General features: G+C 34.2%; 1 protein-coding gene across 1 annotated transcript in view; it reads right to left on the reverse strand.

Annotated features, from left to right (window-relative positions):
* Positions 1-3,978: 3,978 nt before the first annotated feature.
* LOC129002434 (BTB/POZ domain-containing protein 2-like) overlaps positions 3,979-16,532 on the reverse strand; it is a 48,869-nt gene continuing 36,315 nt past the window's right edge. Inside the window, exons 2-6 of the mRNA XM_054430230.1 lie at positions 15,104-15,174; positions 9,195-9,404; positions 7,916-8,171; positions 7,339-7,443; positions 3,979-6,333 (exon numbers count right to left, since the gene is read on the reverse strand). Coding sequence (XP_054286205.1) covers positions 5,758-6,333; positions 7,339-7,443; positions 7,916-8,171; positions 9,195-9,404; positions 15,104-15,153 — 1,197 coding nt within the window. The 5' untranslated portion in view covers positions 15,154-15,174 and the 3' untranslated portion in view covers positions 3,979-5,757. The remainder of the gene's footprint in view (positions 6,334-7,338; positions 7,444-7,915; positions 8,172-9,194; positions 9,405-15,103; positions 15,175-16,532) is intronic.

Raw genomic sequence — 16,532 nt, forward strand, 5'->3', positions numbered from 1 at the left:
TGTAGGACGTAAACTTAAGTGCTGTCAAATATTCTAGAGCTGTTTGTATTTGGTGTAAGACTAGACTTGGATTATATCATTCATTGCTGATGACTTCAATGTTAGTTTTATAGATGATCCTGGAGCAAAGGCTGTAATTTAACCTGAACCCAAATTGGTCTCTTTTTTAAATATTGTCTTGAACCAATAAGTTAAGAGGACTAACTTTTCTGGACGACATTGCCATCGACATCACTGCAGATGAGAGAGAAAGAGAGACCAGAGTTGTGTACCCTGGAGGCAATTACCATACTGCTGTGATACTTTTCCTTGGTCTAACCATAACTTAAGTGAGGTGAGTCAATATTCTTTCCCCTTTGGGATAGATTCTAGGCTGTTTAATAAGATTTGAAAGAAATTTGGTGCTGTTCCGTTCAGTAGTTAGGGTATTACGGTAGTTAACTTCATAGTCCTTTTGTAAAACGTTTTGATCCACCCTGTAAATACGGTTAAAGATAATTAAATTTTTTTGCACAAAAATGATCGGGGTGATTGGACCTTTAAATTGATGTATCACACAACCCATGTTTAAATTTGAAAATTTCTCAAAAAGCACCCCTACCCCCCAAATTGGGCCCTTTTGGGGCATTTTTCAAAATTAAAAATTATTTTATTGGATTTTGCATGTCCAAATTAGGGGGAAATGAGAACAAACAAGTGTTAAACGCCTTACCTTTGCACACAAGAGATATGGAAAGTTTTCAAATGAACACCTGTATATTTCAAATAAATTTATGATTGAAAACACTTTAGATGGATACCATATTCATCCTCAAGCTAAGTTTGGCCTAGGTAGCAAATTTTAACTAGGTACCTTCTTACACGAAAAAAAAACAGTATAATGAATCATAATACAAGTGTGACAAAAAATATCAAATTATTGTAAAGCCTTCGAACGGCAGAACACATATTATATACACAAGATAGTTGATATAGCATTGACAAATTTGAAGGAGACTGCAAGCGCCGTGAATAGAAGTCGTTCGGAGTTAAAAAAAAGAACGACTCTCATTATACTCAACCGATCTGTTCAGCAAGAGCTGTTCACCTTCAATTTGAATCTCCCGCTCTTTGTCGATCTGTTTTGCTTGTCGACATTTTGCGTGTCGATAAAGTGGGGATAAAGTGGGAAAATTTACACAACCGTCCCACATAACAGACATCCCACATAACCGACATCCCACTTTACAGACATCCCATATTACCGACACTGTCGACATTTTGAGTTGTCGACAAAGTGGGACTATTTCAGTGTCGATCTTTTGGGATGTCGATAAACTGGGACCCCACGCTATCGTCAAAGGTCGAAGTCGCTATAATATACAGAGGGCAAATGACACCTCCTATAAACGTTTCAATGCGTAACACTATGAAAACCAAACTCTGCATACCCTATTTTGGTGTCCCGGACATTTTGTTGGTAACACAATTATGTCCGGTAGGTGTCCCGGACAGTCCGGGACACCTAAATAGGGTAACTTAATTTTGGGGGCAGCTCAAAAATGTTAACTGTAAAGCCCCGTCAAGTGACACCTCGTTTTAAAGGGCATAATTTAAAAAGAATATTGGCAAAACTAGAGGTTTCTATCAACCCGTCACTGAATGGCGGTGGTCACTTTTATTTTTCTTTAGCCTGAGTGATCCACTTATATAGAGATAATTTAGATATAGGAGGGTTTTACCTTTGACTATTATCCAATAGTTAATGGTTTTACCATGAAAACTTAACTCAATATTACCGTAAAAATAAACTAGAAAGTAATTTCAGGGGACTGCTTCATAATAAACTACAAGTTGTAACTTGTAATTTGTAATTTCCATTAGATTTGCATTGGCCAATCAGCTGATTTACTAATAATATTAGTTTGTAGATTATTATGAAATAGGCCCCTGGTCGGTAAGGTTGACTTTCCTGATATCATGCGTCTGGTCTTGTTCATTGTTCAAGTCACCATCATCCACCCGATCCAGCGACCTCTGTTCGTGTGGTGAGGCAATACAACCCCATCAACTGTGCAGCAAATAATACGACGTCGCGCGTTCAAAGATCCTGGCAACAGCGTCGCTGAATCTGTTAACTTCTTCTGTTGCAGTGTTGAGTGTGACGGCTCTCAGGCAGGAGTAGTATAGTATTGATGGTGCATCATTGTTCTTGTTATAGATATATTTCTGGGTATATTTATTGTAAAAATGTAATTGTTTTTATGTACAGTATTTGAGAGAAATGCGTTTATGTCTAGTCTATAAAATTGGAGATGTCCGTTGATACGTAAAATAAAATAAAATATTATCGGAGTCTCTCAGGTTATTGAAATTTAAACCTCTCGCCATTTGGTACTGGTTGAGATATAGGGCCTTCTAGATTTCACCGATGCCCTTTTTAATTATTGTCCTTTAAAATGAGGTGTCACTTGATGGGGCTTAGTTATTTTTTTATGAGCTATTCCCAATAGGCCTACCCCCATTTCAGGTCGGGGCAAAAGTGTCATACCAATTACTTTTATTTTATTTTTTGGTAATACCATACACAAATATAATAAATATCGACTGTCAAAGGAAGATTCCGCGATGTGCCACTAGGAGTGCTGTGTATAATTATGCATAATAATTATGTATAATTATAATTATACATGTAATTATGGGCATCTACTAGTCTACTCCTTTTATCTATGATGCTACCAGCAAACGCTGCAGTGTTGTGCGCCGTAACTAACTACACGGCCACGGCAACGGCACTCTTCCTAGACAGGTGGACGCTGGATGGAACATATGCTAAACGCAGCACTGGGCTGTCGGTCTATATTTATTCTATTTGTCTGTGGGGATGGTAATATTGAGTTTAGGTTTCATTTCCTGGCAAAACCCATTAAAAAGAGTTAATAAGAGATATTGGTGGTATATTTTGAAGTGGGGGTCACTCAGGCTGATGAAAACAATGGCTGATTCAGTAACAAGATAGCAACCTCTATTTTTCTTTTGCCATGCTTTTCAACTGATGCCCTATGATAATATTATAAAACAGTTTTGGGCAAAAGTATGGACTCCCCTTATAAGTTTTTAACGGGTTACCAGGAAAACTAAACCCTGCACACCCCTACATGACATATCAGTAAACTTTTTTTGTTGGCACCCCAACTTTGGCTCGCCCCTAAATGGGGTATTTTATGTCAATGAATGAGTGAACACAGGAGGTTCTGATCCTCTCAAAAACAGAAACTTCCAACACCAAAGAAGTTGTTGCTATCATTCTGTTTATAATTGAGAAATCATTCTGCCCAATCACGTTACGTCCCATACCATTAACCATATTCAGTATTACCTTAAGTTTTTATAATCCTTTATGTTTGTGTATGACTATGTGTGTGTGTGTCTTATTTATTATGGTTAATTGACGACCTTCAAATGAAGCGAGAAGACATCTTAACTCTGGCCTGAAGATGACTCCTTTGTGAGTTTAAACCGGTCGCCATACTGCAACACACCAGAGCACATAAATGCAGGTATTATACCAAATTTAGTAAATTGTAGTCAATGAGTGATGACCTTTTTATAAGACGGTTGTGAATGTGCCTACCATGTTTTATGTTTTATACCTAACCTTCACTGAAAAGCTTACTTCTCTGGAGGAAACTATGAGGAATTTCAGAGGAAACTTGGTTATGGGACGTGCACTTTCAGTTCTAGTATGCTGTGTGTGCGTGTACGTACACGGTAGGGGAATATACTTGTGAAGCAAAGATGATGCAATCACAATGTGCAGAAGTTTCTATTGCCAGGACACTGGGTCTTCCTCCAGGGTAGGCTGGGTAGATGGGATGGGGCCAGATTACATGGAAGTTCCAGATTATCAGTTGTCGAATTATCGAGGTTCTTGTACAGTAAAGGTGTAGAAAAATTGGACTCAAGTTTCAAAAGCTAAATGATTTATTCTTTTTCACATAGTATTAAACTAACAAATATATAAAATATAACAATAAGTCACTATACTTGATCACATTCAACAAAAAATGCATCAAAGCATAAAACGATAATTTACCACACATATTTATATGACTAGAATAATCTTAAAAATAAATTGTAAAATCAACTTTTTTATAATTTAGTTTTTTAAAAGTTAAAGTGCTGAAAAATAAAATTACACTAAAGCTAAATGATTTCATTATTTTGGTCTAAAACTCAAAAACTGTATAAAATTAATGGTGTATACAAAAACACTATGTGTAGCCTAATCAAAGCGAATTTGACATGAACAATGATAATTTTAACTCATCACAATTTTTTGGTATCTTCTTAATGAGTTTAATATGAAGTTCCATTTTCAATTACCTGAACTAAATCAACAAATAACAATGATTGAAAAAAAAAACAACAGAGGATGAATTAATTTAATACTTTAAACGCCTTATCAAGAAAATTGACCTATGTTATAAATTAATCTTTCACTATCTTTAAATTTTGATAAACTGTCACAAAATAACTATAAAAGGAACATAAATTAGGAATAGTAGTGTGTTACAAAGAGATCCGTAAAAAGTGTTAAAACAACCTTCATTTCTCTGATTTTGTTAAAATTTGATCCACTTCCCTCCAACAATCCCCTGCTCCTTTGGTTAAAATAAAATAACTCTGTAGGAGCTAAAGTTCAACAATTCACTTTTAAAGTGTTATAAACAATTTAACACACAACAGTAAGACAAAATAACATAATTACCTTATCATTGTAAGAAATTCTTTTGCCTAGACTTAAAAATTTAACGATCTATACACTTTCCAACACTTAGTCTAATCAATGCAAAACAGAGTGTGAAAGAGTTCTTCAGTTTGCAAAACTTGTCTTAAATGCTGCAATTTTTATGTGCAGTTAACCAACTTTTGTTTGGCAAAAGGAACATTTTCACACTTTGCAATACTTTGCCCAACAACATCCTTATCCACCAAAGTATAATCATGTTACTTCGATCTTTTGGATTTGGTAACTGATCTGTTCTGAAACTTAGCTATAGAATGTACTACACTGTATACATGTTATTTACAATATCAGACTTATATATGGTTAAGTTTATATGCACAAAAAAACTTAAATATGAGTGCTATGGTAGGGGGAAATGATATATATAGGATAAGGAATTTGTAGATTAATATTACCGATAAAAATATTTTATCTTGCCTTTTTTTTAAAATAAGTAGATCAAAGAGTACAGGGTCTAGAAAATCTCAATTCTTGTCATCAATTCCAAATTCAGAGCATGAATATTGACTTTGAACCACTTCTTTTGGGGATTGATTAATTTAGATATCACAAAAAGCGCTCTAAAGACTAAACTACATCTACTAAGCTAATTAGCACATGGCACAGCAACATTTTGATAAATACCTACTGCGTTACATACATTTTATACATTAGCATTAAAATTTGAAAATTGTTAGAATATCAATTTTTACAAGTATCAGCAAAGCTGACCTGAAAAATTCGATAAAAGCAACCATTATAAACTTATATAAGGCCCTAAGAAGATTTTCACCTATCAAAAATTCACCTAAAAACATTTCAAACTCTACAATCTAGTGACTAAAAAGTTTGGTTCAAAAATCTAGTAAAAAAGGAACTTTTACAGTGGGTTCTGTACATTTTCTTGAAACTGATTTCAAAACAAATTCTCAACTTGAATGAACAAAATTTGAATTTTTAACCCTAATGACTATCAGATTTACAGGACTTCAATCGAAGATACACACAAGCGCACGAAATAAGTACTCGACAAAACACGAACCCGAGCACTTTTTACTTGGAGATTCCAGTGCCTTCTCTTTGACTTTGTCTTTGCACTTTGGTTTCTTTTTCTTGTCACTCTTTTTTGAACTGTCCCTCTTATCCTTTTTGCTTTTAGAGGTGAGGTTGATAGGTGACGAGTAGGGCTTCCGTCGCGAGGTATTCAACCTCTCCAGAGTCTCGGGTGAGATGGAGGGTGCCGACGGTTTGGTCGGGGCGTTGAGGATGTACGCCATTAGTACGTTGGACTCAGTCTGGTCCAGCAGGCCGGACTGCATGGGCCCACTGAGGAACTGATGTGACGTCATCAGTCGGTAGCGAGGAGCAAAGAGAAGGTCGTAACCGAGAACGCTTCTTCGGTTTTCCGCTGTGAGCTGCAACTGTCCGCGTTTGCACTCTCGATTACACCATCGTTCCAGAGCGTTGAACAACACGATCTCGTCTGAGATGTTGAGACTGTCTCGTAGGGCGATGTCTCTCAGGGCGTCTGCTGTTAGATCCTCCACACTCTCGTCCGCAAGCACCTGACACAAACGTTGCCAATGAGATCATATTGTTGTCACTATTGATTTTTAAAGTGGGCTGGGTCAAATTTTTTTGCACAAAACTAGATTTACAATTATTTGGAAAAATGTAAAATTCTATAGAAATATTTTGTGTTGTCTAGACTTAACCGCACACGTAACGGGTAGTACGTGTAATAAAAATAATACGTGTAATAATATAGTAATAAAAATATTACTGTTTCTATCAAGAGACTCAATAAAACCACTCCTTAATAGGCATGATCTTAACACAACTTTAGGTTAATAATTGAAGCAAATAAGAAAATTATTATTCTTCCAGACACTACAGTTCTGCTTTTATTCACAAATACTGCAAAAAATGAGAGTTGTTTTCATGTGTACTGTTTCAAAAGAATGCCTTACCTAGGCAAACGTGTGGACAAGTGGAAAATCAACATCTTAGATATATTAGGTCAACATGAAAAGAAGATTCTTGAATTTATATTTATTGCGCTTTAATTCTTTGAGTCAATATGCGACCAACTATTTTTAATTCCATAGAGAAGTAAGGTACAGAGGAAACATTCAATGGTACACTTAAGTGGTGTCTAGTACAAGTGTTGATGTCTAGGGCAAAGTCCAACACCACACCCTCTCGCCCAATGTACTACTACAAAAAAGCTCACGGTGGAGGAGGACCCTGTGGACTGTGCGATAGGAATTTCCGCACAGTGCTTATCACTCTCAGGCTCTTCCTTGCTTGTCACAAGTATATTTCTGGCACTAGAGCTGAAATTGCACTATTGTCCCATAAGGGTGTTTCCTCTGAACCTAACTTCTCTGTGAATTCATAACTAACAGTCTCAAGTTTGGGTAAGTACCAACCTTGATAAACACCTAAGACAATTAAGGTAAATTTCCAACTATTTTTTATTAGGTTGGCTAATTTTCTTATTATTTTTTGGACACCTTGGTTCTTTCTGGGTATAAATGCTAATGAGTGTCCGTATTTAGGTAGCATACCTGGTCAGCATGTGAGTCGATGTAGTGCAGACAATTGTGTAGTAAGGAGGAGCACAAGCAGCCCATAGTGTCCAAGTTGTCATTGGGGTCCTTGTCTACCCCTACCTAAAACATCAAAATGACATATGGTAAACGTTCAAATGATTATCTACATTTACACCATTGTAAAGACTAAGAACAACGTAGATGTGAAACTAAATGATTTCTACATTGACAAATAATGAATTAAAGGTGAAACTTTCACTTGAATGATTTCTGCAGGCTCATTACATTTGATGACTTTATGTGATCTTTGATGTTGAGTTGGGATTATCCATTGAATATATACTCTTATTCTAAACTAATTGAGAGGAATGGAATACATTTTTAGTAGGTATATTTAAAACTTAAAAACCAATACACAATGAAAATACTGTGTCAAATTAATTTTATATTCCATAGTTTCTTAATCAAATCTTAAGTTGTATAATAAAAATCTATAAAAGAGGAAGTATGCATTGGATTGCTGACACCTTTTAATTAAACTTTTGAGAGTTTTGTGAGTTTATTACAATGAGATTTAAACGAGACTACACACCTGGTACGACGACGGGGCCTCGTGTGGGGGTAGAGGAGGCGCAGAAGCTATCCACAAGCCGAGATCTCTCGTCTCATGACTGCAGTACACTCTGATGTGTTGGTACACCTGCAGGACGTTCTGCGTACTCAGGTGGCTGTTGAGGTACAGAACGCAGGAACGCACCAGTCCTGCGCACAGGTACTTGTGTGCCGCGTACAATGTGGCCAGAGCTGTGGGGATCGAACCTAGCACCACGTCTTCTCTGTAGAGAAACCTGTAATCAGTACCAGTTAGGTTAAGCTCAACATCTGGATTAGGATAGCTTGCATTAAAATTTAATTGGATAAATTATTTGAAAGCAAATTTGTAGTTTTTTTTATAGTTGACAAACACCACAAAAATCCTACACCATCATAACTGACCGCAATAAATAGAAAAATAAATATCTGTTGATTTTGTTTGACTCATGATGAGTTAAGATGTCAAATGCCTCTTTCCTTAGGTGGTAAAATACTTTGTTATTTATCCTTCCCTCTAGTCTAAGTATCACATTTTACCAAATAAGGAGGGATTTTAGTAGATCTCCCAACATATTTTTTATATTTGTGTAAAAAATGTACTTTTGAAAAAATAATGCAGTTCCGTTTTTGAAAAAAACCCCTGTTATGCAAGAATAATACTCTAAACATACTATATTGAATAAAATCCCAAATAACTATCAACCAAAACTTGATGGTAAAGATTGCAATGTAAGTATTAATGTTCTTTAATCTATTCATTCCAAAGTACGCTAGTTTATAAGGAAACTACCGGAGACAGATAATCCAGAGAGGCTGTCGGGAGCATCGATGTATAATAACTCCCACATCGATGGTCGGGAGTTGCAAGCTCATTCCCATTGGGATTGGAGTATGTGTAAAAATATTTAAAAGTAATTAGTAGACATAATGAGGTTGGAATTTGACTCTTCATTATGCCTCCAACTTGTCCTAAAAATGTAAGTTTTAGTTTCCAGTCCTCAGTTACCTCCAACCCACAGTTGTAGCAGCCCATAAGATTATTAAAAAACCACCCCTTCCTTTTCAACTGGCTATACCCACCCAGGAGTAGAAAACAAAGGTGCATGTAGTTAGTATTATAGTTATAGTATAGTATTGTAGTTAGCATTTTCCATGGCATTTAACTTGTGTGTGAGGAGACCAAAATTCGATCATCTTGTTATACATCAGATTATACTTTATGAATAGAAGAGTTAACATGTTTGAACTTCTTTTCCATAGAAGCATTTGTGTTTTACCTGAGAAGCAGGTCAAAGGCCTTGCCATCCACATCCTGAATAGCCACGGTCGGCCCATGGTCAGCCAGTGGTCCCTGCAGCATGGCCCGGAACACAGGGTTGGCCTCCGATAGGATACCCCGATGTCCTGGGAACCTCCAGGTCTCCGGCTCCGGACCCACCAGGAAAGTCACGTCACTGCCTGCCTCATTGTCAAACAGCGAGTCCAACCTGGAACGTAATGAAATCACAGTTAATAGACAAAATTTAAAAAAAAAAACTTAAAATAACGCCAAGTTATGACAAGGAGAAAACCCAGAGAAAATATTGTTCGTTAATTTTTATTGTTAACTCTTAAACGGTACGACCCCCATTACTGTAAAAAAACTCGGTTCAAAAGTTAATTTTGTGAATTTACCCATTAAAATATCAATGTTACTCCCACCTCTTACAAATGGGTTGTTAATAAGCTAATCAGAGAAAAAGTGTGTCAGATTTAATTTTCATTTATTTTAATATAGAAAACTGAACTACAAAATAGTAGGATTGAAAAACGCATACATGCAAAGTAAATTAAAGGATTTTAACAATAAAAGGACATTTATACTCAATATATAATAGTCCATATCATAATAAAAACACACTGTTACTTTTCGTGGTGTTAACTATGGTAAGAATCAAAAGGTTTAACTCAGGGAAAAGTAACCAAACAATTATAAATAACATCAAAAGTTACGACTGACGTATATTCAATTTCAAATGTGATTAAATACAACACTCTGATGCCTGTCCATAGGAGAAGTTAGAGAATTTAGTTATGAATGAGTCGGTAAGTCAGTCAGTGGGAGTTTGCCGTTTGCTGTTTAGATTGTTGATGCAGACAATCATAGAAGGCTACATTAAGTTGTTCCTTCCCACTTTGATTATAACCACCGCGGGCCGCGGCGTTGGTGTGTGGCAACGTCGCAACGGCCGGCCTGTTGCCATGGAAACATAAACATTGTGTAGACGCTCCTAGTGCAACAGCTGTTCCAGTGGGCCGACATTGCGACGTTGCCACTTTTTGTCTCGCTGCAGCCTACTAGGAGGCTACGGTCGATGAATAAACAGGTTATTATCGGCTATAACTTCTACATCGAAATGGAATTTGTACTAGTCGAGGCGCTGAGGGGGTTTGAGCATGCATAAAAGTGTAACGAAATTTGACTTTTGATTGTTGCTATGGGTACCTAGTAGATAAAGAAAATCGATGTTGTCGCATTTCTAGGTGGTTAATAACATGGGGGGGGGGGTGAAGTTGGGGGGCCGCCCGGGGGGCCGCCGCGCACAAAATAGCTTATATCTCGTGAACCAAAAGTCTTATGAATACGTTAGACACGTCAAACTGTGCAGAAAAATACATTCTACAAATAGATTATGTAGTAGTTTCACAGAAATTGACAAGAAGTTACTAAAAATTATATTACGATTATGATATTATGATATAAAATTATGATACGAGTAGAAAATGTTAAATACAAGCCTTGGCGAGTGCCTTAAAAACTTCTACGAGTGTCGTTAACACTATTTACGCGAGTTGTGTAACAGTATTTTAATTACCAAAAACCACTACTCAAAACTTAAAAAGAGAGGTTATTTTTTCTTTACCCCTCATTGTCTCTGACAGTAATGCAACGAATCATCGCACCAATCGTTAACAATTAAATTGACCTGAACAGCTGAAGTTATAGTTGAAGTTCGAAGCATTATAATTTTACTTCTTATCTCTCAATCCTTGACCCTATCTGGGTACCAGTGGTGGTTATATTTTGGCCCTTTTGTAGTGGTAACATATAATTCACCAGAGAACAGTTACATGCCCATATAAGTAGATATCTATTATACAGTATTATGTTTCAGTGATAAATGTAGAATATAATAATATAAAAATATATATATTTTCAGCAATGCTTTTAGGCGTAGTAGCAAGAGGTTTGCAAATTTTTGGATTATTCAACTTAGAAATGTCTAAATCAACCCGCAAAAATCATAAAAATAGCGTTTTTATCCATATTATCCAAATGTTAAGGTTGTGTAAAATATGATTCCTTACGTAGAAATATCAATGTTTTTTTTAATACGCATAAAAATAAAATTATAAAAAACTACCAAACTATTTTAATTACCAAATTGTATTTAATTGTTGTATGAGAAATAAATTTATTGCATCAACAGTAAATAAATATTATACTGCTGTAACAATTTAGTATTTTGACAAAAATTTTCAATAGAATAATTTAATTTTTACCACATGTTTTTACTTTTATAAATATGTCAATCCATCTCTCTTTATCAAACCTTGTATAATATATGGCCAAACAGACCAATAGGTAATTGATTCAATACATTATAATATAGAACATTTTCAAATAACCTTATTTCATGTAAATATATAATAACCTATAACTTTTTGTAACAAAATTGCTTCAATTTCAATATAATTTTACTTAAATAACTTGTCAAAATTCAAATTTAGCTCTATGGCAAATGAAAATTGTTATAATATATGTGTGAACAGTGGCCTACAATTTTCCGTGATAAAGTCAGCATTGACATATGTGAATGCAACAATGCATCAAACCTTCCTCACTTCTAAGAGTGCTGAGCTAGTATGAAGATATAAATTGTAAACTGCATATTTTAATACAAATTTTTTTTTAGTGCATATATTTGGAATAAATTAGTGAAATTTGATTAAAGAAGATCCGTCCTTGTTACAAACATTAATAACTACAACATCAAGAAATTTAACTGTGAAGAAGACATCAATTTTGGTGAGATCACTCCAGTAGACATTTTCTTTCCTTGGATTGAAGCCATTACAACACTTTTAAGCCTAACTTTTGAACTTTTGTACCAGAATTTAAAAGTCAAGAAACTAATAGAAGCTTATATAGAACATAAATTAATTAACCTTTCAGAAAATAATTCGAACATAATTTATATTTCAAAACAAAATTTAATTAGGCTATATGTAATCACAAGATTAAATTCAAACGCCGCTCGATCACCGCACCTGAGATAAAGATCCATGCAATATAACCCCTCAACCTAAATTAGAACTATTGTAATAGGCCTAGCCTAAAGCTTAATTTAGTAAATTCATTTGCCACCCTTTGTAAACTTTTATTGTGAACCCTTAGTTTCTTTTCTTTTACCATCAATTTTGTATTGTAATGAAATAAATTTAAGTTTAGATACTGTACATGGAGTTTCCATTGTATTCCTAGCTTGTATCTGTAGCCTTGTTACACTGCATAATTTAAGAGTAAAAGCTCTTTCTAAAAATGTATAGTTAAATGTAGTTGAAATCGAAATTTCCTGAGTAATTTACGTCAGAATGTGAAATGTTAACATTTTTTTACGAAAACATAATTTTAATGACCTTTTCAAAACTATATAAAATTGTTATAACCAACCTCAGATTCGGAGATGTATAAATTGTAGGGAATTTATTGCAGTTTCAGATGGTGATGGAAACGATCCACCACCAAAATATATTTTAAACTCTCTTCTTTTACAAACTATATTTCCCGCTACATAATGGTCGCTCAATACTATTTTATATATATATGAAAATGAATCCTCAGAATCTCCATCTTTCTAAAAGTATAATATAAGTCTCAGCTTGAACTGTACTCGCCATTAATAGTTACGGCAGCAGGAACAATGACCGCTACGCGTTTTGCGCCTTTGTTTGTGTTAGGTTTATTGGATATGAGGATTGTATAGCTGTTAAGTTATGTACCGCAATAGTTTCATTATACAGAAGTACTATTTACCTATTGTGTACTACTCTCAAAAGTTGTCAATTAAAAAATTAGTGGTTCTAAACAACAACAAAAACCATTATACTCCTGATTATACTTAACGTAAATTTAAAAAATATAATTTTTAGTAACTTCTCGTCAATTTCCGTGAAACTACTACATAATCTATTTGTAGAATGCATTTTTCTGCACAGTTTGACATGTCTAACGTATTCATATGACTTTTGGTTCTCGAGATATAAGCTATTTTGTGCGCGGCGGCCCCCCGGGCGGCCCCCCAACTTCACCCCACCCCATGTTATTAACCACCTAGAAATGCGACAACATCGATTTTCTTTATCTACTAGGTACCCATAGCAACAATTAAAAGTCAAATTTCGTTACACTTTTATGCATGCTCAAACCCCCTCAGCGCCTGGACTATACTGTCTCTTCATGACTAATCTAGGTACTGTTGAATAAATATTTCACCATACAATAAATAGCATCCTTTTATTCCTTTATTCTAGTTAATTAGTTGAAGACAACATTAAAATTAGTTCGTAATGTATTCAAAGGGTGCTTTGTTCATTTTTTTTATTTTAGTCTAATTTTAACAAAGTAAATAGATGTAATTCGAAAGAAACTATAACCAAACTCAAAGAGTGAACCACAAATCGTTAACATCTGCCTAAACTAAAAGTATGACATTTAGTCGACATTAGCGCACTGAACTTCACCAGCACGAAACACTCAATTATTCATATTTTACAATGAATGAGATTAACATTAACATACATATTTGCACTATTCAAAGTCGGCGGGACTATTTACTAAACTTCGATAAAAATTAGTTACCTCTTAGGTTTGCACTTTACACCAGTAAGGAACATCTTACACTTTGTCACTTTTTTGCGATACCGGTAACGTAAATTTTCCATTTCAGTTTGCGATCTCCAATCGTTATCTTGCGCGTCAGTCAACTGAATGAAAGGTTTTGCATTTTGCGCCATCTTGCGTGAGTCACTTCGCGATACGGCGTGAGTGTGTGTCATATGTTTATCTAGGATCACTGACTAAATAAATATATCTTCAATCAATGTGATAACAGATTAGACCTAGTAGGTGAAAATTGTTATTTGACGAGTTAAATGACAATTTTAATGGGACGTGCAGTATGTTATCGGTTTAACAAAATTAATATACATTACATATACGGTGTTCTTAGGTCATCTAACGTTACTCTCATAGATAGTTAGCCTCTACAGCTTAACTAAACAAATTCTGGCCACCGGTAGCCTATAAAAATGCTAATAGCATTTTCGTTATCAACCGATGCATTTATTGGGAAACATATTCATTTTCTTTAAAGTCGCGATTTTTTAAAAATATTTGTAAAATTTTTAAACATCCGTACACACACTCACGGCGGATATTTATTTAACTGGGAAGGTAAAATCATAGATAAAAAATAAACCCTTGTGTTGGTTAGTCTATGGTAAAATACTGTTTTACCCAAGGGAAGTGCAATAAATATATTACGAGACTACTAGTGCACTAAACAATATTAGTGTTTATATGTTTTGTGAATAATAATAATAATAATCTTTGTCCGTTTTAAGATAATCAATTTTTACTTTCTCCCCCTATACATAGCAATAGGACAAAGTACTATTTTGAGTCGTATTTTTGGGCGTGTAGGAGTAAATATCAGTTTCGGGCTCCCCTTGAGCCCGAAAAAGTTGTCTGAAGTTATGTCTGTGTGCGAATGTGATACCTGTGACCCGATTACGAGATTTGGTCTGTGGATACAGAATTTGGATTTTTATGGTGATTTTCGCGTAGTAAAAACGCATAAAATAAAGAAAACTCTTATTTACAAAAACGGCTTGAACAATTTTAATTAAAATTTAGTAAACTGTGGACCTTTAAACTCTTAAACAAAATGGTACGATCACCATGCTATAAAAACCATGGTTCGAAGGTTATTGCAATTTTTGTGATTTTTCCGATAAAATATCATAGTAACTCCCACCAAGCCCCCATTATAAGGGCTCTTGACAAGCTAATGGGAGAAAGTGTGTGTATGTTTGCTGATGTTTATTTAATGTTTAGTTTATTGTTACATGAAGGTTTACATACCTCTGTGGAAGGTGGGGCGGTCGCCCGGCGGGGTTGTCGTTTGGGCACATGTTCTAGCAATGGGTAGACATCTGCAATAAAATGGCACTATTAGTCAAAATATCATGCTATATTGCTTAAAAAACGTATAGGCCTACGTATTTTCAAACAAATAATGAGTGATTTAATTATAATAAAAACTTCTGTATTCTGATTTTAATCCGTTTAGGCATTGATTCTAGCCAAACACTTTCATGACTTTTTCAGTAGATAAATAGTAAACTTATTATCTTTTACATTAAAATAACATTGTTGTGTTTTAGAATCAGAGCGCAAAAGTAAACCTTTCCCAGGTTTGTAGATCTCATTGGCGTTTAGCTATGGAAAATGTAATGGTCAAAGATAGTTTGTGACTTATCGGAATTAAACAAGAAAATTTAATCTTATTATTAAACACTAATAGTTTTTTACGATTTATATTTAATTATGGAAAAACGTTGATTGATGCTAAAAAAAATTATAATTTTTTTTGTTATTATTTTTTATTATTTATTGTTATTTTATATAATTTTATTTGTATTAGGCCTATTTTATTTTTTCATAAAATATTTTCAACAAAAACTTTTTCATGATGGATCTCGAAAGCTACGTGAGCATATTTATTATTAATTGTTATTAAAACTATTTAATTGCTAATAATATTATCTAGAATTGTCAAATGTTCAAATATATGGGGTAAGTACTCTTGTATTCACGGATACTTATAATTTAAATACATTTCAAGACAGCCTTTCTTTAGAATTTGTCGACCATGTTATACAAGAAATATTAATAGTAAATTATAAGCTTTTTTGCAGACAAAAATTAATTGGTCAGATCGTTTAACATAAATTACAGTATTGAATGAACTAAAAATCAATCTACAAGAATGGTTACATATTTTGTGTTGATATTTTATTATAATTTGCACCGTTTAATTTATAACGCTATACAGTTGATTCATATTTTCTAATCTCGATTTGCCCTTTGGTTTTAGGGGAAATTGATTATTTACTATGTACTTCACAGTATTTTATCATGTTATAGGAGTATTTTAAATCGTTTTCTCGTGACTTTAGGATAATTTTACGTTTTTCCAATAAGAATACATTTTGTATAACTATTGTGTGTTTTATTAAATTACTTAAAACTTGTTCTCGATTATAAATAAATAATCAACAAAAAAATATTTACATTGATGGTGTTTTGTTTGAATCGACAAGAAATTTGTTAATGTGGATATGATAAATTTGGAATAATCCACCGGTCTATAATGTGGATTAATGACGTAAGTTTAATCATAGTATAGTTTTAATCAATGGGTGACCATGTAAAAAATTACAGTTGAAAGATCAAGTATAACAGTTTGAAACGATTAACAAATTACGAATTAACTTAGTTTAGTTAAATT

The sequence above is a fragment of the Macrosteles quadrilineatus genome, unplaced genomic scaffold (assembly GCF_028750875.1).
Source record: "Macrosteles quadrilineatus isolate MER2022 unplaced genomic scaffold, UCM_ALF_1.0 Scaffold_9__3_contigs__length_116548681, whole genome shotgun sequence".
In the NCBI taxonomy this organism is placed as follows: domain Eukaryota; kingdom Metazoa; phylum Arthropoda; class Insecta; order Hemiptera; family Cicadellidae; genus Macrosteles; species Macrosteles quadrilineatus.